Genomic DNA, 25211 nt, shown 5'->3' with positions numbered 1-25211 from the left:
AAAGATATAGGGCATGTCAAAGTATTCACAAGTTTGGACCGATTTAAAATAAGCTAACTCGTATATACATACATTTATAGGCTTATAGCAGTGGTTGGGAAGGGAGTGTGACAGGGTTGTAGCCTCACCCCGATGTTGTTCAATCTGTATATTGAGCAAGCAGTAAAGGAAACAAAAGAAAAATTTGGAGTAGGTATTAAAATCCATGGAGAAGAAATAAAAACTTTAAGGTTCGCCGATGACATTGTAATTCTGTCAGAGACAGCAAAGGACTTGGAAGAGCAGTTGAATGGAATGGACAGTGTCTTGAAAGGTGGGTATAAGATGAACATCAACAAAAGCAAAACAAGGATAATGGAATGTAGACGAATTAAGTCGGATGATGCTGAGGGAATTAGATTAGGAAATGAGACACTTAAAGCAGTAAACGAGTTTTGCTATTTGGGGAGCAAAATAACTGATGATGGTCGAAGTAGAGAGGATATAAAATGTAGACTGGCAATGGCAAGGAAAGCATTTCTGAAAAAGAGAAATTTGTTAACATCGAGTATAGGTTTAAGTGTCAGGAAGTCGTTTCTGAAACTATTTGTATGGAGTGTAGCCATGTATGGAAGTGAAACATGGACGATAAACAGTTTAGACAAGAAGAGAATAGAAGCTTTCGAAATGTGGTGCTACACAAGAATGCTGAAGATTAGATGGGTAGATCACATAACTAATGAGGAGGTATTGAATAGAATTGGGGAGAAGAGGAGTTTGTGGCACAACTTGACTAGAAGAAGGGATCGGTTGGTAGGACATGTTCTGAGGCATCAAGGGATCACCAGTTTGGTATTGGAGAGCAGCGTGGAGGGTAAAAATCGTAGAGGGAGACCAAGAGATGAATACACTAAGCCGATTCAGAAGGATGTAGGTTGCAGTAGGTACTGGGAGATGAAGAATCTTGCACAGGACAGAGTAGCATGGAGAGCTGCATCAAACCAGTCTCAGGACTGAAGACCACAACAATAACAACAACCGTTAGTATGTGTATGTGTGGGTGGGCGGATTGTTTTGATTTGCCCGTTTTATAAAATATTTGTACCAGTAGTGCTTTCCGTCGAAATTGAGGCATAGAAATGTCGGGAAAACACATAATTTGAATGTCACTAAGCGCCAGTGAAGCGCTTTATCCTCTGCGAACCAACAGCTGCTTGCTCTATTCAGAATAGGGCCTTGAGAAGGACGCAGGACGAAAAAATAGAGGCAACGCGTGGCGTGCTGACAGGCGAGCTTCATGTCGCGAAATGGCGCTCCCTGGTGGCGCTCGCGCGAACAGCTGAACGTCGCTTGTCTGAGCGGCCGCCGGCGCCAGCTAGCCCAACGCTCGCTAATAGACGGGCAGTGTCCCGTTCGCCGCAGCGCGGAGCGGACGTCGGCGGAGTGCGAGACGGATGATCGTTTCTCTCGTAGCGCCGGGCGCAGCTGCTAGCGGCGGTCGCGCGGGACCCGCCTGCGACTCTAGATGTTGCGCTGCCGCCACAGACGGGCTTCTTACTGCACTCGGAAGTCCAAGTGGCGAGAAGCCGTGTAACGAGCGCCGCGATCGACGACGCTCCCTCATGGAAACACGCGTTTCAGGTAACCTTCCTATCCTTGCTACGTGCAACTGCTACTAACTGTCCGGTATTCAAAGACACTGAAAAACGTATCGTCTAGAGACAACTGTTTGGGTCCTTTCGGCAGACGCCTGTTTGGTTGACTGATGTTTCGCCAGCACGAGTGGTTGCCATCCTCAGAGGATTATCTTCCATTGCTTGGGATGGAGAAAAGCAAAGATTTTTTTACGTTGCTTGAAGGTAAAGTTCAGGAAACTTGATAGCTTCTTAATGCTCTGTTCAACCTTCGAGATTGACATTTTACTTTTTTTTTTTTTGCTGTACTAGTGAATTTGACATTGCACATATTTACATGTATTTTATGAATAAAAAGTCCCTCGAATAAGTATTTCGGTTTTTTGTGTCTTTACTTCTGCTACGTATTTTGGAGGAAAATCTCATTTTCTAGTTTTTCCTAGGTTGGGGTTGTTTTGGGGAAGGAGACCAGACAGCGAGGTCATCGGTCCCGTCGGATTAGGGAAGGACGGGGAAGGAAGTCGGCCGTGCCCTTTGAAAAGAACCATCCTGGCATTTGCCTGGAGCGATCTATGGAAATAACGGAAAACCTAAATCAGGATGGCCGGACGCGGGATTGAACTGTCGTCCTCCCGAATGCGAGTCCAGTGTTTAACCACTGCGCCACCTCGCTCGGTCTTTTCCTAGGTTCACGTTGGCTTTCCGTCATCGTATGTTGAGACAGTCGCATCAGCCGGGAGCTATTTTGTTGTATAAAGGGAAAAGAACATATGCGCTCTGGTAAAAAACAACTACGGCGCTATAAAATACCTGCAAACTGCGAGCAGTGTAACAAATTCTCGCAATGTGCGGCTTTTTTTTTTCTAATGCTCGTATGTTTTCGTCTCCACAAGAGAACATACTGCTTCACCAAGTGATTGTGGGAGGCCAAACGTGAATATAGGAAAACCTGTCGCTGGAGCTTCCGCTCTTAAATACGTATCGGAAATATAAACATAAAACCCAAAGTACAGAACAATGGTGTATTTTTATTCATACAACGTATATGCCTCACTGCCTCCTTGCGGTACGCGGAACCATTACAGATTCGTTAAAAATACATATTTGCCAAGTTTTAACATTACAAGATTTATTTTACTCTAAAATTACTGTCTCACCTTCCAGATTGTCGTAGCTTTTCTGTTTAATGTGAAACGTCCCCTTAGAAAAAATTATGACTGACTGTGCTGATAAACCTCTTACATTATTTGATTTTAAAACAGCTGAGCAAAACTGAACGTACTCAGACATTTCTCTCTTTACTTATTCTGATCATCACTAAACTGACACACAATATTTTTAGCGCAACGCAATCTGACTTTCAAAAATCCCTACTACAAAAGAATGGTCCTGACTAACAATAACCTATACCTTTCACGAATCACTTACCTCACAAAAATCTTCATTACTCGAACTACTGCAATACAGCGAGCGCCATTACTGCCAGCTATATAAAAGATTCTAACTACTGAAGGCACTAACTACTGATAGGCATAGTTAGCAAATGAAAGATTTTGATAGAGAACAAATAATGTATTTACCTTAATAATGTTCAAAAGTCATCATATATATATATATATTCATTCATTCATTCATTTCATTGTTGCCCTTATGGACAGTGTTTGAACTCGAAAATCACATGATGACACAATTTTCACTTCTTTCCTTTCTTCCTCTTCTCTTCCCAAAATCTCTTCATCCTTTGGCTGTGCTCCTGTTTCCTTTGCTCTGTCCATAATGTTCCTTTCTTCTTTCTCTCCTTTACAATAAATTTTGCACTCCTAACTTTGTTTCTGAAGTATTTCCTGTCACCTATCATTTGCCTGTTGATCCCTATCTGCCTTAAGTCTTCGTCTATTTCATGATACCAATTTGTTTTCTTGCTTGAGCTGTTTACTACATCAAAAATTTTCTTTGTAAGTCGGTTGTTGTCCATTCTCTGTATGTGCCCATAGAAAGTTAATCTGCGTTTTCTGATCGCGTCTGTTAGTCTGTCAGTGTGCTGGTACAGCTCTTTGGTAGGTCGCTTCATCCATATGCCATCTCTGTGAATTGGTCCAAATATTTTTCTGAGAATGTTGCGTTCTATTTTTTCTGTGTCTATGATGCCTGATGCTCCAATTGTGGTTGTTTCTGACGCGTACAATGCTTCTGGTAATACAACTGTTTTGTAGTGCCTAAGTTTGGCCTGCCTCGATATGCTTTTCTTATTATAATGTGACCATGTGAGTTTGTATGCCTTCTGGAGTTTCTTCGTTCGTTCTATGTTAGCCGCCTTGTTTGATCCTCCCATTTGTATGTACTCCCCTAAATACTTAAATTTTTCGACTCTTTCTACGGATCCATATACCGTATGCATGGTGTGTACATTGTTGGTCTGTCGTTCCATATATTGTGTCTTCTCGTAAGATACCTGCAGACCTGTTTTGGCAGCTATTTCATGCAAGCATTCCAGTGTTTCCTTTGCCTCCTGTGTATTATTGCTGAGTATGGCTATATCATCTGCAAATGCCAGACATTTTATGATTGTTTTGGTTTCACGTGTTCTTCCCAGCTGTATTCCTTTAACTTGTTCCTCCCACTGCTTGATAATTTTGTCTAACACCATGTTGAACAGGATTGGTGAGAGCCCGTCTCCTTGTCGGACACCTGTGTGTAAGTGGAAGGGTTCCGAAATTTCTCCCATGAACTTAATCTTGGAGGTAGTGTCTGTAAGCGTCTGTTGTATAAGTGCCCTGGTTTTTCTGTCGATACCATATTCTTCCAGTACGTCAAAGAGTGTCTGTCTGTCTATGGAATCATATGCTTTTTTAAAGTCCACAAAGGTAACTACAGTGTTTCTTGCCTGTCTGACTTTCAAAAGTGTTCTCAAGTTCCAGATCTGTTCGATGCATGATCTCCCTTTTCTGAAGCCTGCCTGGTATTCCCCAATTTGCAGATCTGCTTGTGGTTCTAGTCTGTTTAATAGCACCTTAGAGAAAATTTTGTATGTAACTGGTACCAGCGAAATGCCTCTGTAATTGTTTGGATCTGACTTATCACCCTTTTTATGTAACGGATGGATCAATGCACATTTCCATTCCTCTGGCACTTTCTCAGTGATCCAAATTTCGGAGATAATCTTATGGATTTTTTTGGTGATGTTTTCATCTTGGAGTTTCCAGATCTCGGCGATAATACCATCTTCTCCGGCAGCTCTGTTATTTTTCATTTGTTTTATGATTTCCTCTATCTCTTCTATTGTGGGTGGATCAGAATCGGCATTAGATGTGGTCTTTTGGAATGTTAATTTTCCTGTAGGTTTTTTGCAATTAAGAAGTTTATCAAAGTAATGTTTGAGAATTTTACAGTTTTCTTTTGTGTTTGTTTCCAGGGATCCATCTGTTCTTCGGAAGCAGAGGCTAGGGGGTTGATAGCCCTTAATATTTTCTTTGAAAGTTCTGTAAAAATTTATTGTGTTATTTCTTTTGAAATCTTCCTCAATTTCTTTTAATCTGTTATTGTCATATGCTCGTTTTTCCCTTCTGATTTCCTTCGATGCTAGTTTCTGAACTTCGTGAAATTCTTTCCATGTTTCTGAATTTCTGTAGCTACTGAACTTGTCCCATGCTTGCTTTCTTCTCTCAATGGCTTCATCACACTTTGCGTTCCACCACCTATGTTTGCGTTTTCTAGGTGGTTGTCCCCAGCACATAGTCTTCTGAACTGCCTTCGCCAGATCTGTCCATGTGTCTATTGAGTGCCTATTAATTTCTTCAACGATTTTATCCCTGTTTATCTTCAAGTATTCCGGATCAGGTTTGACTATTTTGTTTTGCGCTGTCTGTTTCAGTCTTGGGATTGGCCTAATCTTAACTTGTAGCAAATAATGATCAGACTCGAAGACTCCTTTACGTGTTCTGACATTTAGAATTTCCCGCGAATTTTTCTTGGATATGGCCACATGATCAATCTGAAATTCTCCCCACACTGTGTTGGGTGCTTTCCATGTTGTAAGTTTTCGTCTTGGTTTTTGAAATTGTGTTGACATGATTTTGAGGTTAAAGTTTTGACAATATTTTATGAGGTGTTCCCCATTTCTGTTCGTGCGAATATGTGCTGAATATGGGCCTGTTATTTCTCTGAATTTTCTCTCCTTACCAAGCTGCGCATTGAAATCACCCATTACAATTTTCACATGTCTTTCTGGTACGTTGTTAGTTACTTCCTCCATGTCTTCCCAGAAGTCTTCAATTTCTTGTGGCTTCTTTCTGTTATGGTCATTTGTAGGTGCATGTGCGTTGATAATTGTGTATGCTTTATTACCTGATTTGAAGGACAGTGTCGAGATACGTTCTGATATTGAATTGAAGTCTATGATGTTATCCATGACTGATTTGTGTACTGCAAACCCTGTACCAAACAATAATGGTGTTCCTCTTCTGACAGCAGGTTTACCTTTGTAAATCCTGTAATGTTCTGTGTCGAAATGGTTTTCATCTACGAAGCGCGTCTCTTGGATGGCAAGAATTTTGATGTGAAATTTATCTAGCATGTCTGTCAGTTGTTTTAGTTTTCCAAGTTTGAACAGAGTGTTTGCATTGAGAGTGCCAAGGTAGTGCTTGCGAAGAGGTTTTGAGAAGCTCCGACTCTTCTCCTCATGATATATATATATATAATCAGTTCACGACATCCAATATCACAAATTTACTCTTTCTGATGGACACACATCCAGATCGTCCGCTCTCAAAATTCTGCCATCTCTCTCCCTACATCCACCACTGCCGGCGGCTCACCTCCAACTGCCAACACTATGCGCTTTTCATATCCAACTGCCCAACACTACAATGGCTAATATTCCAACAATGCCAACCAGCCCACAGACTGCACACAGCACAGCCAGTGATTTTCATACAGAGCGCTACGTGGCGTTACCAACATAAAAAACCTAAACAGCCTACTTACACCTAAACAGCCTACTTACAAATGTAACCACCAGTTTTCTTTCATTTTCTCAATGTGTCGATGATCATTAAGTGAGTATTACATTTTCCGCCTGCTGTGTGTAGTGGTTCGTCATCATAATATTCTCTCTAGCGTAGACTAGCTTATTTTATTAGTAGATGATAGTCAGTCGTCTAGATGTGGAGCTGTCTCTCCATTCTCGGTTAGAGGTGTCATTCTCAGGTCTGGGACGTGGAGGAGTCCCTCCCGCTCTGGGATAGAGGTGTCATGGTGAGATCTGGGATTATCTTAATAATGCTATCGGCTAGTATACAGTGAGGACAAATGAAGTTTTACGTCAGTTTTCTTTTTGTGACTGACCTTGTCGTTAACTTGTCTTTCATCTTTCGGCAGGTAAATGGAAATGTAGTGTGGCTAGGGCCTCCCGTCGGGTAGACCGTTCGCCTGGAGCAGGTCTTTCGATTTGACGCCACTTCCGCGACCTGCGCGTCGATGGGGATGAAATGATGATGATTAGGACAACACAACACCCAGTCCCTGAGCGGAGAAAATCTCCGACCCAGCCGGGAATCGAACCCGGGCCCTTAGGATTGACAGTCTGTCACGCTGACCACTCAGCTACCGGGACGGACTTTCGGCAGGTTGGAGGATACGACTGCCGCTCCCTCGCGGACAGGGATTGTACTTTATGGGGGTGTCACCGCCAGACACCACACTTGCTAGGTGGTAGCTTTAAATCGGCCGCGGTCCATTAGTACATGTCGGACCCGCGTGTCGCCACTGTCAATGATCGCAGACCGAGCGCCACCACACGGCAGGTCTCGAGAGACTTACTAGCACTTGCCCCAGTTGTACGGACGACTTTGCTAGCGACTACACTGACGAAGCCTCGCTCATTTGCAGAGCAGATAGTTAGAATAGCCTTCAGCTAAGTCAATGGCTACGACCTAGCAAGGCGCCATTAGTATTACATTGCATGTATCTAAAGAGTCTCACTTGTATCGTCAAGAGCGATGTACAACAATGATGGATTAAAGTTAAGTATTCCAGCAGCTACGTACTTTTCTTTATAGCATTCATTACGTATCCTGTTTCAGACCTATCTCTAGCCTGCGTGGGTTAACGCGTGCGTATCGGCTTCCTCACTCAGGTAGTGTTCGTAGTGTTGGCTAACTGCTAACACTACATTATGTATACGCAGCAACATTGCCCATGGGCCTCTCCGTTGTCATCTCCACATGCTACCTGCGGTCGTCTTTCTCTGCTAGAAAAGAATCCAGTATCCACTTAGCCTGAGGCATTTCGCTTCCTTGTTGAAATTATCGCCGTGCTTACGGATCTCGATAGCTTCTCGGGAAAATCTGATAGGGCTACGTTACTTGCATTTTATGCAGTGTTTCGGGTCATTCGATGCGTCTTCAGCCACGGCCTATTTCTCGTCTATCCCAGCCTGCAATTTCGTTTTTATTTCTTGACCCTGGTGGTAACAGATCGTCCCGTTCCGTCTTGCCGCAACTACATGGTATTCCATAAACCACTGATACGCTGGTTCCGTTTGTCTGTGGCTAGTAAGACAGTCATCAGTTTTCTTGAGCGCTCACAAAATATCTGCATGTCTAGTTTCTGGATATGTGGCCGATTCTGTTAGTCATTCCGGGAATGTATGGCAGAGAGACAGTACCCGGAATTCCTTCTGTGGAAGTGTCGTTTCAGAGGCTGTCGCTCTTCGTCGTACTTTCAGTGTCCTTTGTGGAATATCTGTTGCTCCTAGGAACTAAATCCAAGAATTGCATCTCGCGTTTCAAGTGCCACGACTCATACATCCCGTTCACGCGTTCTACAACAATATTCATCATACGTCTCTTTCTGGTCGAATGATAATTCGCAATCTTACGGTAATAATGGCCCGTCAGATCATCAATCGAACTACCGTCGGCCAAAGAATTTCAAACAGATACCTCCAGGTTGCAAAATGTCAAAAAGTCGACTAGAAATTCTAAGTGATTACAGTGGAAAATCTTTGTAAGAGAAGCATTGTTTTAAACGACATTGCCACTGTTACAGACACGGTCGGCTATACGGCATAGAAGAACTACGCAGCCGCCGGAATTCTTAAATTGAGACAAATTTTGAGCTAAAATGCAGGAAAATTCGACTAATTGGATCATCTGTACATTTGCGTTGTTAGTGGTTGTGGCGTATGATCAGCATAACATAGAAGCGTTACTGCTGTGGCGATGCAGGCAACAAGGTACTTACGAAGCCACTCTCTATGTTTAAAATAAAACCGTGAAAATATTACAGGTATATAAGGCCACCCGACGAAATACAAGGGGCAGTAAAATGAAAACCGAAAACCCACCACGACGAGACTATTTATTGGTTCTATTCAAAAGTAACCACCACGCGCATTAAGATATTTATCCCACTGGGATAGAACATGGGCCGAACACTGACGGATCCATTGCATCCACTCTTGCATTTCCTCGTCCGACTGAAATCGACGTTCACGCACGTCTTTCATCAGATCGCCAAAGATGTGAAAATCACACAGTGAAAGATCCGGGCTGTATGGACGATGTTGCAGTGTTTCCCAACCAAACTGCTGAAGGATAGCCTTCTTCCGGTTGGCAGCGTAGGAGCGGGTGTTATTGTGCAACAGGATGATGCCGTCCAACAGCATTTCGACAACTCGAGGGCAAAAGGCAAAAGCAACAGTGGAGACATCCCACATCTCTCCCGCCAAAGAAATCCGAAGCTGTTCACACAAGTTCCGGTAAGGTCATGATGACCTCCCTCTTCGATGCAAAGGGTCCTCTGCTCGTAGAGTTGCTCGATCTTGGAACCACAATCAACGTGCAGCTCTATGGAGACACTTTGCAGTAACTGCGACGCACTATAAAGTCAAAACGCCCCGGATGCTCTTGGACGAAATCATCCTGTTGCACAACACCCACGCCCGTACTGGCAATCGGAGGATCTACGCTTCAGTGATTTGGTCAGGAAACACTGCAATATCCTCTGTACGGCTTGGACTTTCATCGTATGATTTTCGCATCTTTGGCTACTTGAAAAAAGACATGTGTGGACGTCGGATTCAGTTGGACGAGGAAGTGCAAGAGTGAGTAGTGGATGCGTCAGAGGCCGATCGTGAAACAGGATTGATCGTCTCGTCTCCCAGTGAGAGACCATTCCATGGTCCCGTTATGGCGCGTGTTCGGTTTTCATTCGACTGTCGCTCATATCAGTCAACCGAGAAAAACAGCACTCTGGAGTGCTGTGTAAGGTGTATAACTGGTACCAGGACGTCATGTGACCCTCCACCGCCGACGTGACTCTTGACAGTGAAGTGGTACGTAAGTGCCAGTCGGTTGTGTGAAATCAGCACAGAAAGATGGGTAAACGTGCTGACAGAATGGCGGAAAGCAGCCATTGTGTCTGGCCGTGCCCATGGGCACAGCGTGAATAAAGTTTCCTCGATTTTTGTTGGTGTATCAACGCTGACTGTCCAACGTGCCTACAAGGAATAGTGCACCACTCACAGCCTCGTATCATGGTGTATGAGCAGTGGTCGTAAAAAGAATCTAGCCGACAGGGACCGCTGACGAGTTTCACGCCTTCACTTTCAAACCAGACAGGAATTATTGCTGTCCTTGACGCCAGGTCCATATCAACCAATTTCCCAATGAACAATGAGAAAGGAACTGCTTGCAGTCGACTTTTGGAGTCGGATATCACGCAAAGGCCATTACTCACAGCGGCTCACAGCGCTGCCAGTCTCGGCAGTGAGTTGTGTACATTCCCTCATTTCGACTCGGCAGTATTTGGAAACGACAGCCTCGTTTCCGAAACCCTAATGAACACGGTCACGTGGTCAAGTCAGTTAACCGATCGGAGTGTGTGGACGTTACAAATGGGCCAAACAACACAGAAACTGGAGGATAACGGAGTGAGAGTGTGTAGTGGGTCCGGCTAATCCCGATTTTTTCCTCTTTTCAAATTAAACATTCAGTCGTTTAACACGGAAGTGGTTCTACGAATTTTTCGGGGTTGTTTTGCCACGACATGTATCCACTGACTCAGGTTACCGTGAACATCAACCAGGATGTTTATTTCAACATTCTTGGTCACAAAGTGTTCCTTTCTTCTACATTTTCTTGATGAATATTCTGAGGACACTTTCATCTTCCAAGACGACAACAGCGTTATTCAAGAGTCGAACGTATGCTTTCCTGATTTGACGAACACTCAGGCACCTGACTGCACCTCGACTGGTCCACTAAATCCTCAGCCAGATATGAAACTTGATCATTTCTTCAATCACCAACATCCGAACCAGCTACCTCCTCTCAAGTACCACCGCACAGGCGTCGTTAGCGACCTTGGCTACTGAAAGGGGTATCGTCTTCACACATCTTGTGGTAGCCCTAGACGGCATTTCTTAGTGATGCGAGTATCTCACTTCTTTCGTCTCGAGGTTTACCGGCAATTAACCTGGCCATCTCTGTCAGGTGCCAGTGGAGGCCTGAGAAATAATCGGTGCCTGAATTCCAGCAAGATTAGTTGGATACGATTCAAGCCTTTTCACGTGAACAATTTTGCTGACGGGTGGAATGTCCTACACTCAGGCGAACTGTTTAATCGGCTATTTTTACTGTCAGAGACCTGTGCCACCGTAGAATAACTCACTGCGCATTAAATCACGCACGGGGCGCCTTGAACAGACAGTTGACTTGTATTCGGCATGAAAACAGGTCAAATCCCTATCCTGTTGTACGTAGAAGTTTAAGGTTTTTCCGTAGTTACATTGAGTCGATTACGACACATGCCGGATGGCTCTCTCGATAGCATATGGCCAATTTCCATTCCAGTCGTTCTCCAACCCAGACATGTCCTCTATCTCCAATGACGTTGACACCGACGGGACATTAAACTCTAACCTTCATTACTAGTTTGTTTATTAAGTCAAGGTAAATGGTTCAAATGGCTCTGAGCACTATGGGACTTAACTTCTGAAGTCATCAGTCCCCTAGAACTTAGAACTACTTAAACCTAACTAACCTAAGGACATCACACACACCCATGCCCGAGGCAGGATTCGAACCTGCGACCGTAGAGGTCGCGCGGTTTCAGACTGTAGCGCCTAGAACCGCTCGGCAAGTCAAGTTAAACGCAGTGTGCATGCAACATGTCCTGTTCGACCAAACTAATGTTTTCCATAGTCGACAGTTAAGCTGTGATTGTGTGACATTTTTTCTCGGGGTCCATATCAAGAGTTTCGTGCACACTACCTCAAATTCTACCAAATGTGAGCTGACTACCCGAATCAGCGTTATGTATCACGATGTGAACCAAAATGATGTCATGCTCGGCTCAGTTGGACGGGCTTTGCTACAAAGTTATCAAGTTACGTGCTCAGACAGACCTTTAGAACATTTGTCCTAAATTTATTAGAACGCGCCTTTAATAAAGTGTTATTTGTGTACAGTTGTGGATATTCATTCCTAGAACCTTATAGGCGTCTTACGCGCATAACTACTAAACAAGTAGTTCGAAACAAAAATTCATTATCAAAAAGAACCAGCTGCCCAACTAACACCACGTATAACAGAAACGCACATTGAGTGTTTGTGATAGGCTGCACGTAGACAGACGCTTGGAAGTAATATTGGTTTCCTACCAACAACGAAATGTGACCCGAGTTTCGTGTTGAACATCTCTCTTTCGCTGTGTCATTACCTTATACAGTAACATATGACGAGAGGGACAAACTCGTTCATTTACATACACGCGCTGTAAACTACTGTGAGGTGCGTGGCAGAGGGTAATTAGCATTTTAACAGACGTTATTGTATCTTTCCATTCCACTCACATATTGAGAATGACCACTCAAATGCCTCCTGCGCTAAACATATGTTAGGTTTTCTTTCCGTTCCAATCATGCATTGAGAATTACTGCTGAAGTGCTTCTGCGCGCTGCAATTAGTCTTATCTTGTCTTCGCAATTCCTGCGGGGGTGATAAGTAAGGAGCTGAAGTATATTTCTAGAGTCTGCACATAATATTGTGTCTTGAAACTTTGTAAGCAGGCTTTCGCGAAATAGTTGGCGTCGAGCTCTTCAAGCGTCTGCCAATTCAGGTTTTTCAGTATTTCCATGAGGCACGCTATTTCGTCAAAGAGATCTCTGACCTTTTGTGCTGTCCTTCCTTGTATGCGTTCAATATTCTCTTTAGTTCTATTCGTGACACTCTGGCGAGAAAGTACATGCTTTTAATAGTGATATGCTTCCTTTTTGTTACAGCGGCAAACAATTTGTCGCCCGTGGGTAATCAGCCGACCGGTGGACAGAAGACTAAATATAAACAAGTCAATGACACGACACTGTTATTTTTTATCGCGCTCGGAACTCGGTCAGAGCCAGCTTAGAGCACGTGACCTGAAGCAGCGGTCTAGGACCGAAGAGCAAACAGTAAACACACAAGGCACCACAAAAATAAGGAACGGAGCGATAAAGAGAGGGGTTATCCACACTGTGTTCTTTAGACATTTTCTAATAAGTGAAATGGGGATATTCATTGTCAGTTCTACAAAGAAGTGGCATTTTAGCTTTACCGTTGCTACACGAAGTTCAGTGTGCCGACATCCACTGGTGCGCAAAGCTTAAGGACGAAAGTAACTTTCGCATGATATATCACTGCCAAGTAAAGTAGCTACATGGAAGAAAGACCTGTTAAAGCATGGTACAGAAGGTAAGTAAACGAAATATGCAGTGAGGCGAATAATGGCACTTTCGTTCAAAGACAGTAACTGCACTCAAGTCACCGGGATTGATGATGGACCTCTGGGCACTACAAAAGATGGAACATCGTTCTTAACATGGTGTGTGATCACAACGAACGTGTTCCTTGGCCACGAGGTTGGTGAGGAGTTCTTGTGGCAGTGCGTTCCTCCAGCAGCGCGGTCGACACCTGCTGGATGGCGATGGTGGATGTGGACGTGCTCCAGTACGAGTTCCCAATACATCCCACACGAGCTCGGTGGAATTTAGTTCGCGGGAACCGGCAAGCCAGTCCTGGACCACCAAAACGATCACGATCGACAGAATTCCTGGGTGCCTGACGTGTTTCCACCTCTCGACATATCAGGGTAAGTCCAGCACTGCCAACATGGTCGTCTTGTGATCCAGGTGTTATGGTGTTGGGAGGCATTACGTTGGATACAGGGTGAAAAATATTTAAACCGACAAACTCTAGGAGGTTGTAGGGGACATCAAAACAAATATTTTTCCCTAATGTCATTTTTTCCTATGAGGAGTATTTAAACTGGTAGAGGAAGATTTCTCTGGCGGCGCTACAGTCTGGAACCGAGCGACCGCTACGGTCGCAGGTTCGAATCGAATCCTGCCTCGGGCATGGATGTTTGTGATGTCCTTAGGTTAGTTAGGTTTAACTAGTTCCAAGTTCTAGGCGACTGATGACCTCAGAAGTGAAGTCCCATAGTGCTCAGGGCCATTTGAACCTTTTTTTTTTTTTTTTTTTTTGCTCAGTTTATATTGCGGTAACTAATTTTTGAGATGACGTACAGAAAGTTTACGACAGCGCATTTCCTTACGACGTTACCGTATTTTCGGCATGCGGAAAACTTTTTTTGTAATTGATTTTAGGTGAACACGCTGTGCGGACGAAATCTTTAGAATACATCATTTTCTGATTTGGTCCAAACTGAAACCCTGGTGGAGGTCTTTAACATAGAGTTAAATTGAGTTTCGCTGCTGAAATCGGTCCTGTCGTTTCGATAATGAGATTTTCACTCTGCAGCGGAGTGTGCGCTGATATGAAACTTCCTGGCAGATTAAAACTATGTGTGGACCGAGACTCGAACTCGGGACCTTTGCCTTTCGCGGGCAAGTGCTCTACCAACTGAGCTACCCAAGCATGACTCACGCCCCGTCCTCACAGCTTTAATTCTGCCAGTACCTCGTCTCCTACCTTCCAAACTTTACAGAAGCTCTCCTGCGAACCTTGCAGAACTAGCTCTCCTCAAATAAAGGATATTCCGGAGACATGGCTTAGCCACAGCCTGGGGGATGTTTCCAGAATGAGATTTTCACTCTGCAGTGGAGTGTGCGCTGATATGAAACTTCCTGGCAGATTAAAACTGTGTGCCGGACCGAGACTCGAACTCAGGACCTTTGCCTTTCGCGGGCAAGAGCTCTACCAACTGAGCTACCCAAGCACGACTCACGCCCCGTCCTCACAGCTGTCTGCAAGGTTCGCTGGAGAGCTTCTGTAAAGTTTGGAAGGTAGGAGACGAGATGCTGGCAGAAGTAGAGCTGTGAGGACGGGGCGTGAGTCGTGCTTGGATAGCTCAGTTGGTAGAGCACTTGCCCGCGAAAGGCAAAGGTCCCGAGTTCGAGTCTCGGTCGGGCACACAGTTTTAATCTGCCAGGAAGTTTCCTGTCCTTTCGCTTTGCCGTGGTAGGCGTCTTGTCAACAACAGAATGGTTGGGAGCATTATCAACAACTATTGTTGACAGCACAAGCATGTAAAGCGCAAACCATTTCTCTCAACTGCCGTCGTACGCCAATCCCCCGACCGTGAGAGCGACTCCAAACATTTTCACCGTAACACATTTCATGTACTTGCTTTTTACATTTGTTCAGTGTCATGCAACACACAAGAGGCTGTAGTAATAATAGACGAAAGACGAAAACTGCAACTGTAAGAAATGAGAATAAACAAAATGTCAGAGCGTAACGAATCATCCCATACGACAGTAAGCCAGCTGAATCTTCAGCATAGTGCAAGCAGAAAATGAAATGCAGGGGATGAAGGTATGGCAGATACTTGTAGCGATTGCTTCGGCTACAGGTCTCGTCGAGTTGTCTGAGGCGTCCCGTGCCTTTCTTGTGAACGTCTTCGCACGACTCCCTTCGTAACTGTCAGCCATAATGCAATTCTGAACAGAGTATAGTTAATCCTTTTCTCGCTGAACATTTGGTGCAATTCATGTCAGTATTAAATATCTATTGCCCTCTTCACTTACATTTTTGACTTAATTGTTTTGAACTTTTCTCTGCTGCCACTATTTTGTATTGGAAGGGTACAGAGTGGTGCTGTGTCATGTATAAATCAGTTGTTATTCTGCATGGACAACAATCTCCAATAGCGCTGGTAATTCAACTCGTAGAAATCTGTGCTACACAGCACCAGCATATGAGTCTGTCACCGACAATTCCTATCCATTCATTGATACTGAAGCCCTCATTTCTCTAACAGCTTTCCTTTAGCACATTTACCAACCATTTTTTAAGAACAACAATTACTGATAGTTCTTCAAGACATAGAATTAGGAGTTAAGTAAATTGTCTACATGTGTCTAACAATAAGTTTTTTTAAAAAAGGTAAATAAATTCACATATTTCTACAGCAGGAAGTACTGGTCAAAAGCGGAAGAGAAGTTCCTGTAATGTTCAGAAACTTACACCTGTTGAGATACGGTCGATCTGTCCTCTCATTTCCATCTGTCTGTTACGTAGTAGACACTATAGGTAGTGCTGATTAAGTTTACCACGCATACATACTTCAGTCATTCTTCACTTTTTCAAATACATCCAGCTCAATTCAAATTTCGCCATGTATATTTATCACAGGTTCCTATAACGTCTGCACTTTGTCGATGAGTTCGGCATAGACCAATGCCTTTGAATATCCCAACAACCAGAAATACAACGGATTTAGATCCGGTGAATGGGGAGGCGATGCTGCTGGATCTCCATGAAAAGTTGTTGTGAGGTAAAAAAACGGGGTGGAACTTCATCATGTATAAGTCAGTCATTGTCGTTCTGTAAGGATAACTATCTCCAATAACGCTGGTAATTCATCGTGCAGAAATAGATTATACACAGCACCAGCATATAAGACTGTCACTGACAATTCCAACACATTCACTGATACTGAAGCAATTCTCTTGCCCCACCTTCACGACTGTTAGAGGATTTGCATCTGCCCATATGAGCGTATTGTGGTAACTTACTATGCTACCTCTTGTAATGGCCTGCACCACGGAATACTACACATTACTCGTTACAAGTAAAACAGCCCACATATCAACAGGTATTAGTTAATGGAAATTTTTACTCTAGTTTTGACCAATACTGTCACCTGTAGGAATGTGAATCGTTTCCTTTATCGAGCGAGACTGCTAAACTCTACGTACATTTATGAGTGTACTAATAAGATAGTGCTATACTAAGAGTGAGAGGTGGCATGAGCCCCCTCTCATATTTCTATCTTACTCTAATTCGGTTTTCCTCTCTAATTGCATGCGGTGAAAAGTTGCTATTCCTTCACACGCGGACTTCCCACGCAGCGTCTCTGGTCACCCGGGTGGTCCGGTGACAGGCGGGTTCTGCTGATCTTGAAAGGGTTAAGCCGACGGGTGTGAGGGAGTCGAGTGGATGCTTTCCAGACGCTGACATTGTCATATGAGTGGGGGCGACACGCCCACAGGGGCCTGACAGAGCAGCTGGGCTAGAGATTCCGTTAATTCGCAGAAACTTAGTGAAAACATCTTCTGGTGGGCTACCAGCGACGAGGCGTGGGAATGACTTGTGTTCCCAGGCAGTCTTGGCGGGCAAATTTCCACGTTTTCTGCAAAATCATAACTGTGATTGGCTTGCTCAGGGGATAGCTCCGTGACGTAGCAAAATCGGCGCAGAAATTGGCGCCAAGTATCTCCATTGGTGGAATAGTAGTGCTCCGGTAATAGAGCGGAATTTGTCGCCGGTTTTCGAGTTGGTGATTGGATCGTTTAACCACGGTCACTGTCGTGGGGGCGGGAATGTTCTGTGTTTGGCATGTACGGGTGCTCTTGAGCGGAGTCGGCTCTCGCCTTTCGGTCGGAGTAGGTTACAAGACTGAGCTCTCGCTGCTCTGGACAGCCTGCCTTCCATTGGCTGTCTAATATACTTTCATTTAATTGTAACTGTTTGATGAAGTTGCTGAACTTTCGACTTCAACATAACTTTCCGAGTACAGTTGGCAATTGAGCGTTCTGCGTACAAGCGGCCTATGTTGTCCATCTTGAGCAGTTTTGGCTAAAGTTGACTGTATCGGAGTTACTGTGTGACTTCGCTTGTTAAAATCAATCACTGAGCCTTCTTTGTCTCCCTCAGAGGCGCATTTGTATTGATAGGAAGTCTTTAGTCTGGAACAACCAGACCAGGATAATTTGTTTCGGGCTATACTCACGACATTATCATCACCACGATGGGACGTCTAAGCAACCAGCCATCACCTCCGGTACGCCAGATCGTGTCCTTGCAGTTAAGAAGACAGCTTAGTAATGTATGTCCGCAACACCGGCAGTTAAGGAATTTTGCTCTGTGATAGTCAGAGCTCAGCAGAGCGCGCCTGTTCCCTCTTTTCTTACATGGTTCTGTCTTGGATGTTGATTGTCTGAGTTCCTACTACTGTGGCTTAATTATGTTGGGTTGGCTGGGTGTTTCTCTTAAGATTTGAATTGCAAGGAATTGGCTCAACATACCACATGGTCATAAACGTCACAAGCTAGTTTATGGACAACTTCACATGCACAACATTTATTTGAGTATCCAATTTGACGTATTGTAAATGTTTCATGTGTTTTGTTTATTATTTTGAGTTTAGTCATCATAAATCAAATTGTTATTTTGGACAGAACATTCATTCTGTGGATCGGTAAAGCAACCCTTACATTTTTCACTACGTAATGAAACTTTCCTTATCAAATTAATTTCTATCAAATTAAATTATTGCAGGTGCCAAACTCTTTTCTACTCCACTTGCAGGGTCGATTACAGTCAGTTCGCGTTTCTTCTTAATCCATGTGCAACAGCAAAAGTCGGAGTTAGAAAAGGGGGGGCTTAGAGCATCATTTCCATATGAAGATTTGTGAAGAATTTAGTGTTAAATACACTGCTAGCCCCGGCACCTCGCAAGAATGATTTTTAATGCAGTATTGGGAGGGGGGATAGTTACAATCTGAAAAGAAATATGCACGAAGATCGTGTGGTGTGCGCGCTCGTGCATGCTGGCCTTTTACACTGTCCACATTGATACAGATCGTCAGCTAATGCCACGCGGAACTATCAACGTGCTTACGCACAGTCTCCACTGAACCTCAGGAGTTGCGCACAAGGCCGACGGTGGGACTCACTTATCTTGTCACCAAGCGCGGTCCTCCTCGAACCACCACACATTCACGAACGTTGTTCTACAGTACGTGATTTTGATCACTCCGTACATCTGTGTTATACGAGTTGGTGATGTTTACATTTTGACAATTTTTCGAAGCTCGCTTTTAACCCGTACTGAAGGGGCAGAAACTGCGTTTAAATTCACACCTGGATCTTGTGACACGTCCCGCCTTGTGATGCGGCTCACACTGACACGGTAGTGCTGTTTTCTGTCGCGCTGCCGCCTCTTCGTTGCAGACCGTATCTTGCAGCGCCCTATGCACTGCTCAGTAAGAAATGTGGTATATTCAAATTATTTTTAAAGCTGAAAGCAGAGTTACATCTAATTCAGGTCTAGACTAAGTAGATTTTAAATAGTGAAGATATGCAAAGCTGTACTGTACTCGAGGCTGCAGACACAATCATACATAATTATGGGAAATAAATTTTGCCTCAGATTGTAATTCAATGGTCTTCATTTTATTTTCCATTAACGATTTCGAAGTTTCCAACTTCATCACCATTTGTCAAACCAGGTGCATGCTGCAACATACATATCACACTTCGTTTTGATATAGAGGGTGATTCCGTTGCCCCTACGTATGGGTTTTATGCTGCCCGCAATGCCTTCAATAACCACGCGCGCGGATGTCATACTCTCGTTCGCTACACGCAAAACATAAGTCCTGCAGAAAAAATGAACAGGACCTTTTTGTAGGAAATTTGATGAAGTTAAATTTCATACGGGGATCCTTTTTCGCTGGAGGCTACAGTTTTCGAGTTATTCATGAAAAACGTACAAATGAAGATTACTTTTGTATGTTTTTCTTGAATAATTCTAAAACAACGTCCTCTGGCGAAAACGTATCCCAGTCCAACATTTAACTACATTAAATTTCCTACAAAAGGTCTTATACAGTTTAGCTGTAGGACTAATAGTTTGCACATAGCGAAGCAGAGAATATGAAAATCTTGCTCGCAGTATTTGAAGACAGTGCAGGATGCATAAAACCCGTAGATATAGGCAGCTAAATAACCCTGCACATCAAACCGACGTGTGGTGTGTACGTTGTAGTGTGCACCTGGTGTGACAGTGTACGCTTCTGTAGGACAAGTGACATCAACAATTTAATTGCCATGTCAGAGAAAGTTTCTTTCCACAAATTATCCATACAGCTGCATTTCCTATTGCACCATCTACGGTGGAAAGCTACAGTCTTGTATGCTGTGTTATATTTATCTATACGACAAATATTTTAATCTTTTGTTTGTAGTGTAAAAACTTTATTCACAAATCAACATCAAGTACTATTCCGGGCAGTAGTATATTAACTGCAGTCTAAAGAAAAAGTAAGTACAGATAAGTTTAATAATGCTCTATACACCCACTTTCTAATGTTAAAGGGAGAAGTGATTTCAAAAGATAAAGCCATGTAGGACTCTTTCTCTCTTTTGTTGACCTCTTCTAAGCATATTCAATTCAGTTTGCGAGTGAGTGATGGAAACAAATTTAATGTGCCGCTAGTGATTTTTTGAACCATCGATTCACGATAATTCCTATTCTGTTTTCAGTGTCGTTAAAGGGATTCTAAATCGAAATAAAATAATCGCAGGCCTTTCTGAAGTAAATATAAATTCATTTTTCGTCTAGATTAATCTGCTGAATGAACTTACGTTTTCAGTATAGGTATCTTTCTAAATTCATCTCACATGCCTACCGAGTTGTTTTTGTGAGAGTTTTCAACATTGAGTTTTCAGCTTCTTAAATTTGCCACTGCTGTTTTTGATCATAGGCCTAAACATCTCAAATTGGGATACTGAATATTTTGCTTTTGTTTTTGGTATGTTTCCAAATATTTACAAAAGACGGACATGACACTCTGTTGTGTATTCCGTTGCTTCTCTCCAAATAATGGAAACAGAAAAAACATATGAACGTATGACGTGATCCGTTTGATCAGTCTGTCTGCAGCGTAGCACATGCAAAATAGCTGATGTGTGTGTGTGTGTGTGTGTGTGTGTGTGTGTGTGTGTGAGAGAGAGAGAGAGGGGGGGGGGGGAGAGGTATTTCCTGTCCTGGTCTCCAACTTTACATTCAATGTGAAGTTTTTAACACATCTTTCCAGGAGAGCTAATTTTGTTTCAGAATTAGATATGCACAGATATAACAAAAAAGTTGTGCCACCAACAGGTTCGAGGCATTTATTCTGAATCAACGGAAAGCAAGAAGTGTCACGAACCTAGGACACAAAAAGAGTCCTTTCCAGCAGATGTATTCGGAACTGCAAATACTGATACGCAAGTACCAACTAGCAAAACACAATGCGATTCTGCAGATTGGAACATGACTAACTGGCAGCATTGCTAGATCTCCGTCATTTCCTGGAGGCGAATTTCCAAAATGACTGTCACTTATAGCAAGTATTGTATTGTATGTTAACCGAGGACCTAGAAAGGACGGAGAGGCTCTGTCCCCGCCGCAGCCGCAGTGGTCCACAACCCCACGACGACTACCGTAGTCCAATTCACACCTCCGTCGCCCCACACCGAACCCAGGGTTATTGTGCGGCTCGGCCCACGGTGGACCCCCCCAGGGAACGTCTGATGCCAGACGAGTGTAACCCCAATGTTTGCGTGGTAGAGTAATGGTGGTATACGCGTACGTGGAGAACTTGTTTGCGCAGCAATCGCCGACATAGTGTAACTGAGGCGGAATAAGGGGAACCAGCCCGCATTCGTCGAGGCAGATGGAAAACCGCCTAAAAACTATCCAAAGACTGGCCGGTTCGCCGGACCTCAACACAAATCCGCTGGGTGGATTCGTCCCGGGAACCAGGCGCTCCTTCCCGCCCGGAAAGTCGTGCGTTAGACCGCACGGCCAACCGGGAGGCCTTATAGCAAGTACTCGTACGTAATTTGTTTTTTGTTTTTTTTTTTGTTACACGTGGAGCAAAATAGAACTTAGTCCAACAGAATAACCTAAGTGCAGTATTTTCAAGGATTTCGGTAGAGGGGGAGGGTGGCCGGACAAGTCGCAAGAAAATTGGGCTTTATAAATAAAAACCGATTTCATTTTCGAATACAGCACCACAATGGCGCTTAAAATGTCTTTCACATTTTTTGTCACAAAAACTCTGTTGGCCAGTGTAATGGAAGAGTCAGGTCTTTGTCAGGCGACGTATGATTATGACTGACACAAGCTGATGTTTCGCAGTGACGTGCTCAAGTCTTAAAAGTGTTGTCGCCACGATATATTTCGTCCGCCGAACAACTGCGTCCATGTAAGTTCCAAAATCCACATGAAATTATAGGAGGTAGTTTAAAAGAAACTTCAAGAAAGTAAAGTCTGCAGCGACCGTGAGATGGATTCGTAAGTTTTTCTTTAACTAAAAGCCATGGCGTACTCTGTAACCGAGCCAGAATTTACTGCCGTGAAACAGTATGTCGAACTGTGGTGTCAGCAGACTCCATTACCTCCTCCACAGAGGCAGCATCTTTGTCCTAGGTAGCACTTGTCTGGCACAACTTCACTGCTGAACAGCAAAGACGCTGGAGTTTTTCACATAGCAATCGCATCGCCCCAGAGGCAGCGGGAATTATAGGAACACTCCGTTCCATACATACTGACTCCGGGTAAATACAAGCTTGTAAATCGTTAGAACTGAAGCATTACTTGCCAGTAACGCTTCTTTAACCGTAAAGCCTGTAGTATATGCAACGTCTTTAGACTATGGCTTTATCATCTACATCAATAAACGCTGTTGCCGTATCGGTAGGATTTCCTTCCGATTCACTGTATGTGACAGTGTCAGTGTCTGCCCACTTTTTTGACACTGTTTTCAAGTCCAACCTGTCGCATTAAATCGTCTTCGAATACTTTTCCGTACACACACGCTTTAGTCAAGTTGTCTTTTGTGCAATTTCCTGTCAGTCTCTTAAAAACGTTAAACGAAAGATTCTTGATATTTCTTTCTGATATATATTGTTTGATTATGTTCCCAATCAGTTTGATTGGCTTCAGATCGCAGTTAGAGAAAAGCAGTCATAGGCTTTTCTTTTAAGAATCTCTCCGACGTGCACATGGATTAAAGTTGATTTGCCCTACCACATTCTAGAAGTCATAGTGAGGTCTTCGTGTTTCGCTTCTTTACGGAACTTCAGAATCTTATATGTGAGTTTTCTGGTCTGTGACTGTGTCATCTGCAGCGCTTTCTTTGGGGGCCGCTCCATTCTCCCAATTTAGCGATCTATATATGGTGTCGCAGGAGAAATGTTCACTATTCGGGATATGATAGGAACGATCATTTGACGCGAAAAAGTCCAGTAAACATTGGCTCCAAAATGTGTTACTTAAGACCTATGAGCACGTCATCTTCGACGCTTTGAAACTAATGTCTTCTATTGCAAGCTTTTTACCTTCCATATTTTGGGAGTAGGTAATATTGACAAAAACAAGCAAAAAATTGTCTAGTAAATATGGACTCTAAAATGCGTACCTTATGAACTGTGGGCAGTTGTTCAACAGAAAAAAAATGTTTTTCACAGCAGCGAAGATGAATAAGTGCTTGTAGCTCTTAAAATATGCACTTTTGCCCCTGATTGCTGGATATTTTTCTCTTGTTTTGGTCCATACCACCATTTCTCAAAACATGGAAAGAAAAGAGCTTGTAGTAGAAGATATTTGTTTCACAGTATCGAAGACGAAATGCTCATAGCGCTTAAGGAATATATTTTAGAGCCTATTTTTACTAGAACTTTTTGCTCCGAATGATCGTTCTTGTCATATCCCTGAATAATGACCATTTCTCTAGGGACACACTGTATGATGTAAATACTGCTGTGCACATAAACATTGGCTTGTATACATTGAATGTTTGTTATGGTCAGGAGACCGCAATATTATCTGATCGGTAATATTTGCTTGTTCATTTAGCATTATCTAGGGTATACGTGTAGCCTTCTGTCACTCACCACTTGCATCAAAGTAGGATTTCATAGAAAACTTAAAACCATAGCTACAGTCATTGACCTGTCAGCGGCCGACGATACAATGGTGAGAGAAGGCGCGATATACAAGATTACTCATGTAATTTCTGACAAACCAACCGCTCGACTAATCGACGTCGTGTCAAACGAGCGAGTGTTTCATGTAATCATGGAATGCGATATTAAAGAACAATCTGTTGTAGGAATCAGTACTTGCTCCACTTCTCTTTAGTTTGTACATTGCAGACATGCCGAAAACAAAATCAAGGAAGTTTGGGTACGCCGACGCCTGGGTAGTTGGAACAAGGTGTTGCTCAATTAAACGGAAGAAATCCTAAGAACGAACCTCGGTGTAGAAGCAAAATATTTTCGCAAGAGAAGCCTTCACCCAAACGCCATCAAAACGGAATTTTCGACCTTCCACCAAAATAATAAACTCGTCGAAAGAAATTCAAACTATAATTTGAAAACACGACACTTACAATAAATAACCAAATCACTTGGATGTAGCCATTGACAGAACTCTTGCTTTCAAAAAGCATCTAACAAAATCAAACGAAATACTGGAAACAAGAAATAATATTACCTAAAAGCATCAACACTCACCCTACATTCTTCTTCTCTTGGTCTTGTCTTCTCAACAGCCGAATATTGTGCCGCTGTTTGGAAAAAGAACCCACAAGCACAAGAAATAGATGTCCAGCTACAAAACACCATGAAAATGTTTGCTGGAGTTACCAAGCCAGCTCCTACGGAATGGCTAACAATAATAAGCGATATTCCACCTTTCCTTCTGCCTGTTTACGCTTTTGATTTGCTACCCTGAATTTCAGTCCCTCTCTCGTCCATGAGTAGTTGGACACTAACTTTGGTTACAATAACAGCCATAACATATGACCAAATTTGTTTTCAGGGTTTTGGTTTCGTGAGAGATCTTTCGCTAATATTCTGCTGCGGTAGTTCCTCTCGGTTCCTTTAGGAGTTTCTTTATAGTGACTGTAAACCACGAAGGGTTACTCTCATCGTGAACTTTTCTGATAGGAACATATCTATCAAGTGTTCTGTCACCTATTCTTTTAAATTTGAGTCACAGTTCTTCTATATGCTTCTTTCTAGAGCTAAATATTTCAAGTTAGTTATGGAAATAAGACACTGTTTCCTCTTTATATAGTTTGTTGAACATATAACTCTTTGATTGTTTTAGTTGCTCTTTGTACAATGGTAATCATTGTTGCTACAACTGCCCCTGGTTCTGAGTCGAGTGGAATAACTGAACCTGAGACTTCGAAGATTAGCTTGCGCCCTAAAACACTAATCATCATCAAAGATTAGCTAGGATAAGCTAGACTGCAACTTCCTGGACTTGGGCCTAGAGCTGAGAATTGTAGTGTGCCCTTAAATGGGTCAGGTG

At 43.2% G+C, this 25211-nt stretch overlaps 1 protein-coding gene and 1 non-coding gene across 2 annotated transcripts in view; both read left to right on the top strand.

Moving 5' to 3' along the window:
- Positions 1–1393: 1393 nt before the first annotated feature.
- The window catches only part of LOC124799146, a 311021-nt gene continuing 287203 nt past the window's right edge, over positions 1394–25211 (top strand). The window contains exon 1 of the mRNA XM_047262684.1: positions 1394–1620. Within this exon, the coding sequence (XP_047118640.1) occupies positions 1434–1620 (187 nt within the window). The 5' untranslated portion in view covers positions 1394–1433. The remainder of the gene's footprint in view (positions 1621–25211) is intronic.
- Trnas-cga lies at positions 14953–15025 on the top strand. The gene has a single exon. It is a non-coding gene; the product is annotated as a tRNA-Ser (tRNA).

The sequence above is a fragment of the Schistocerca piceifrons genome, chromosome 5 (genome assembly GCF_021461385.2).
Source record: "Schistocerca piceifrons isolate TAMUIC-IGC-003096 chromosome 5, iqSchPice1.1, whole genome shotgun sequence".
Lineage (NCBI taxonomy): Eukaryota > Metazoa > Arthropoda > Insecta > Orthoptera > Acrididae > Schistocerca > Schistocerca piceifrons.
The sequence above is the reverse complement of the archived record's forward strand: the minus strand, read 5'-3'. Positions and strand labels throughout refer to the sequence as shown.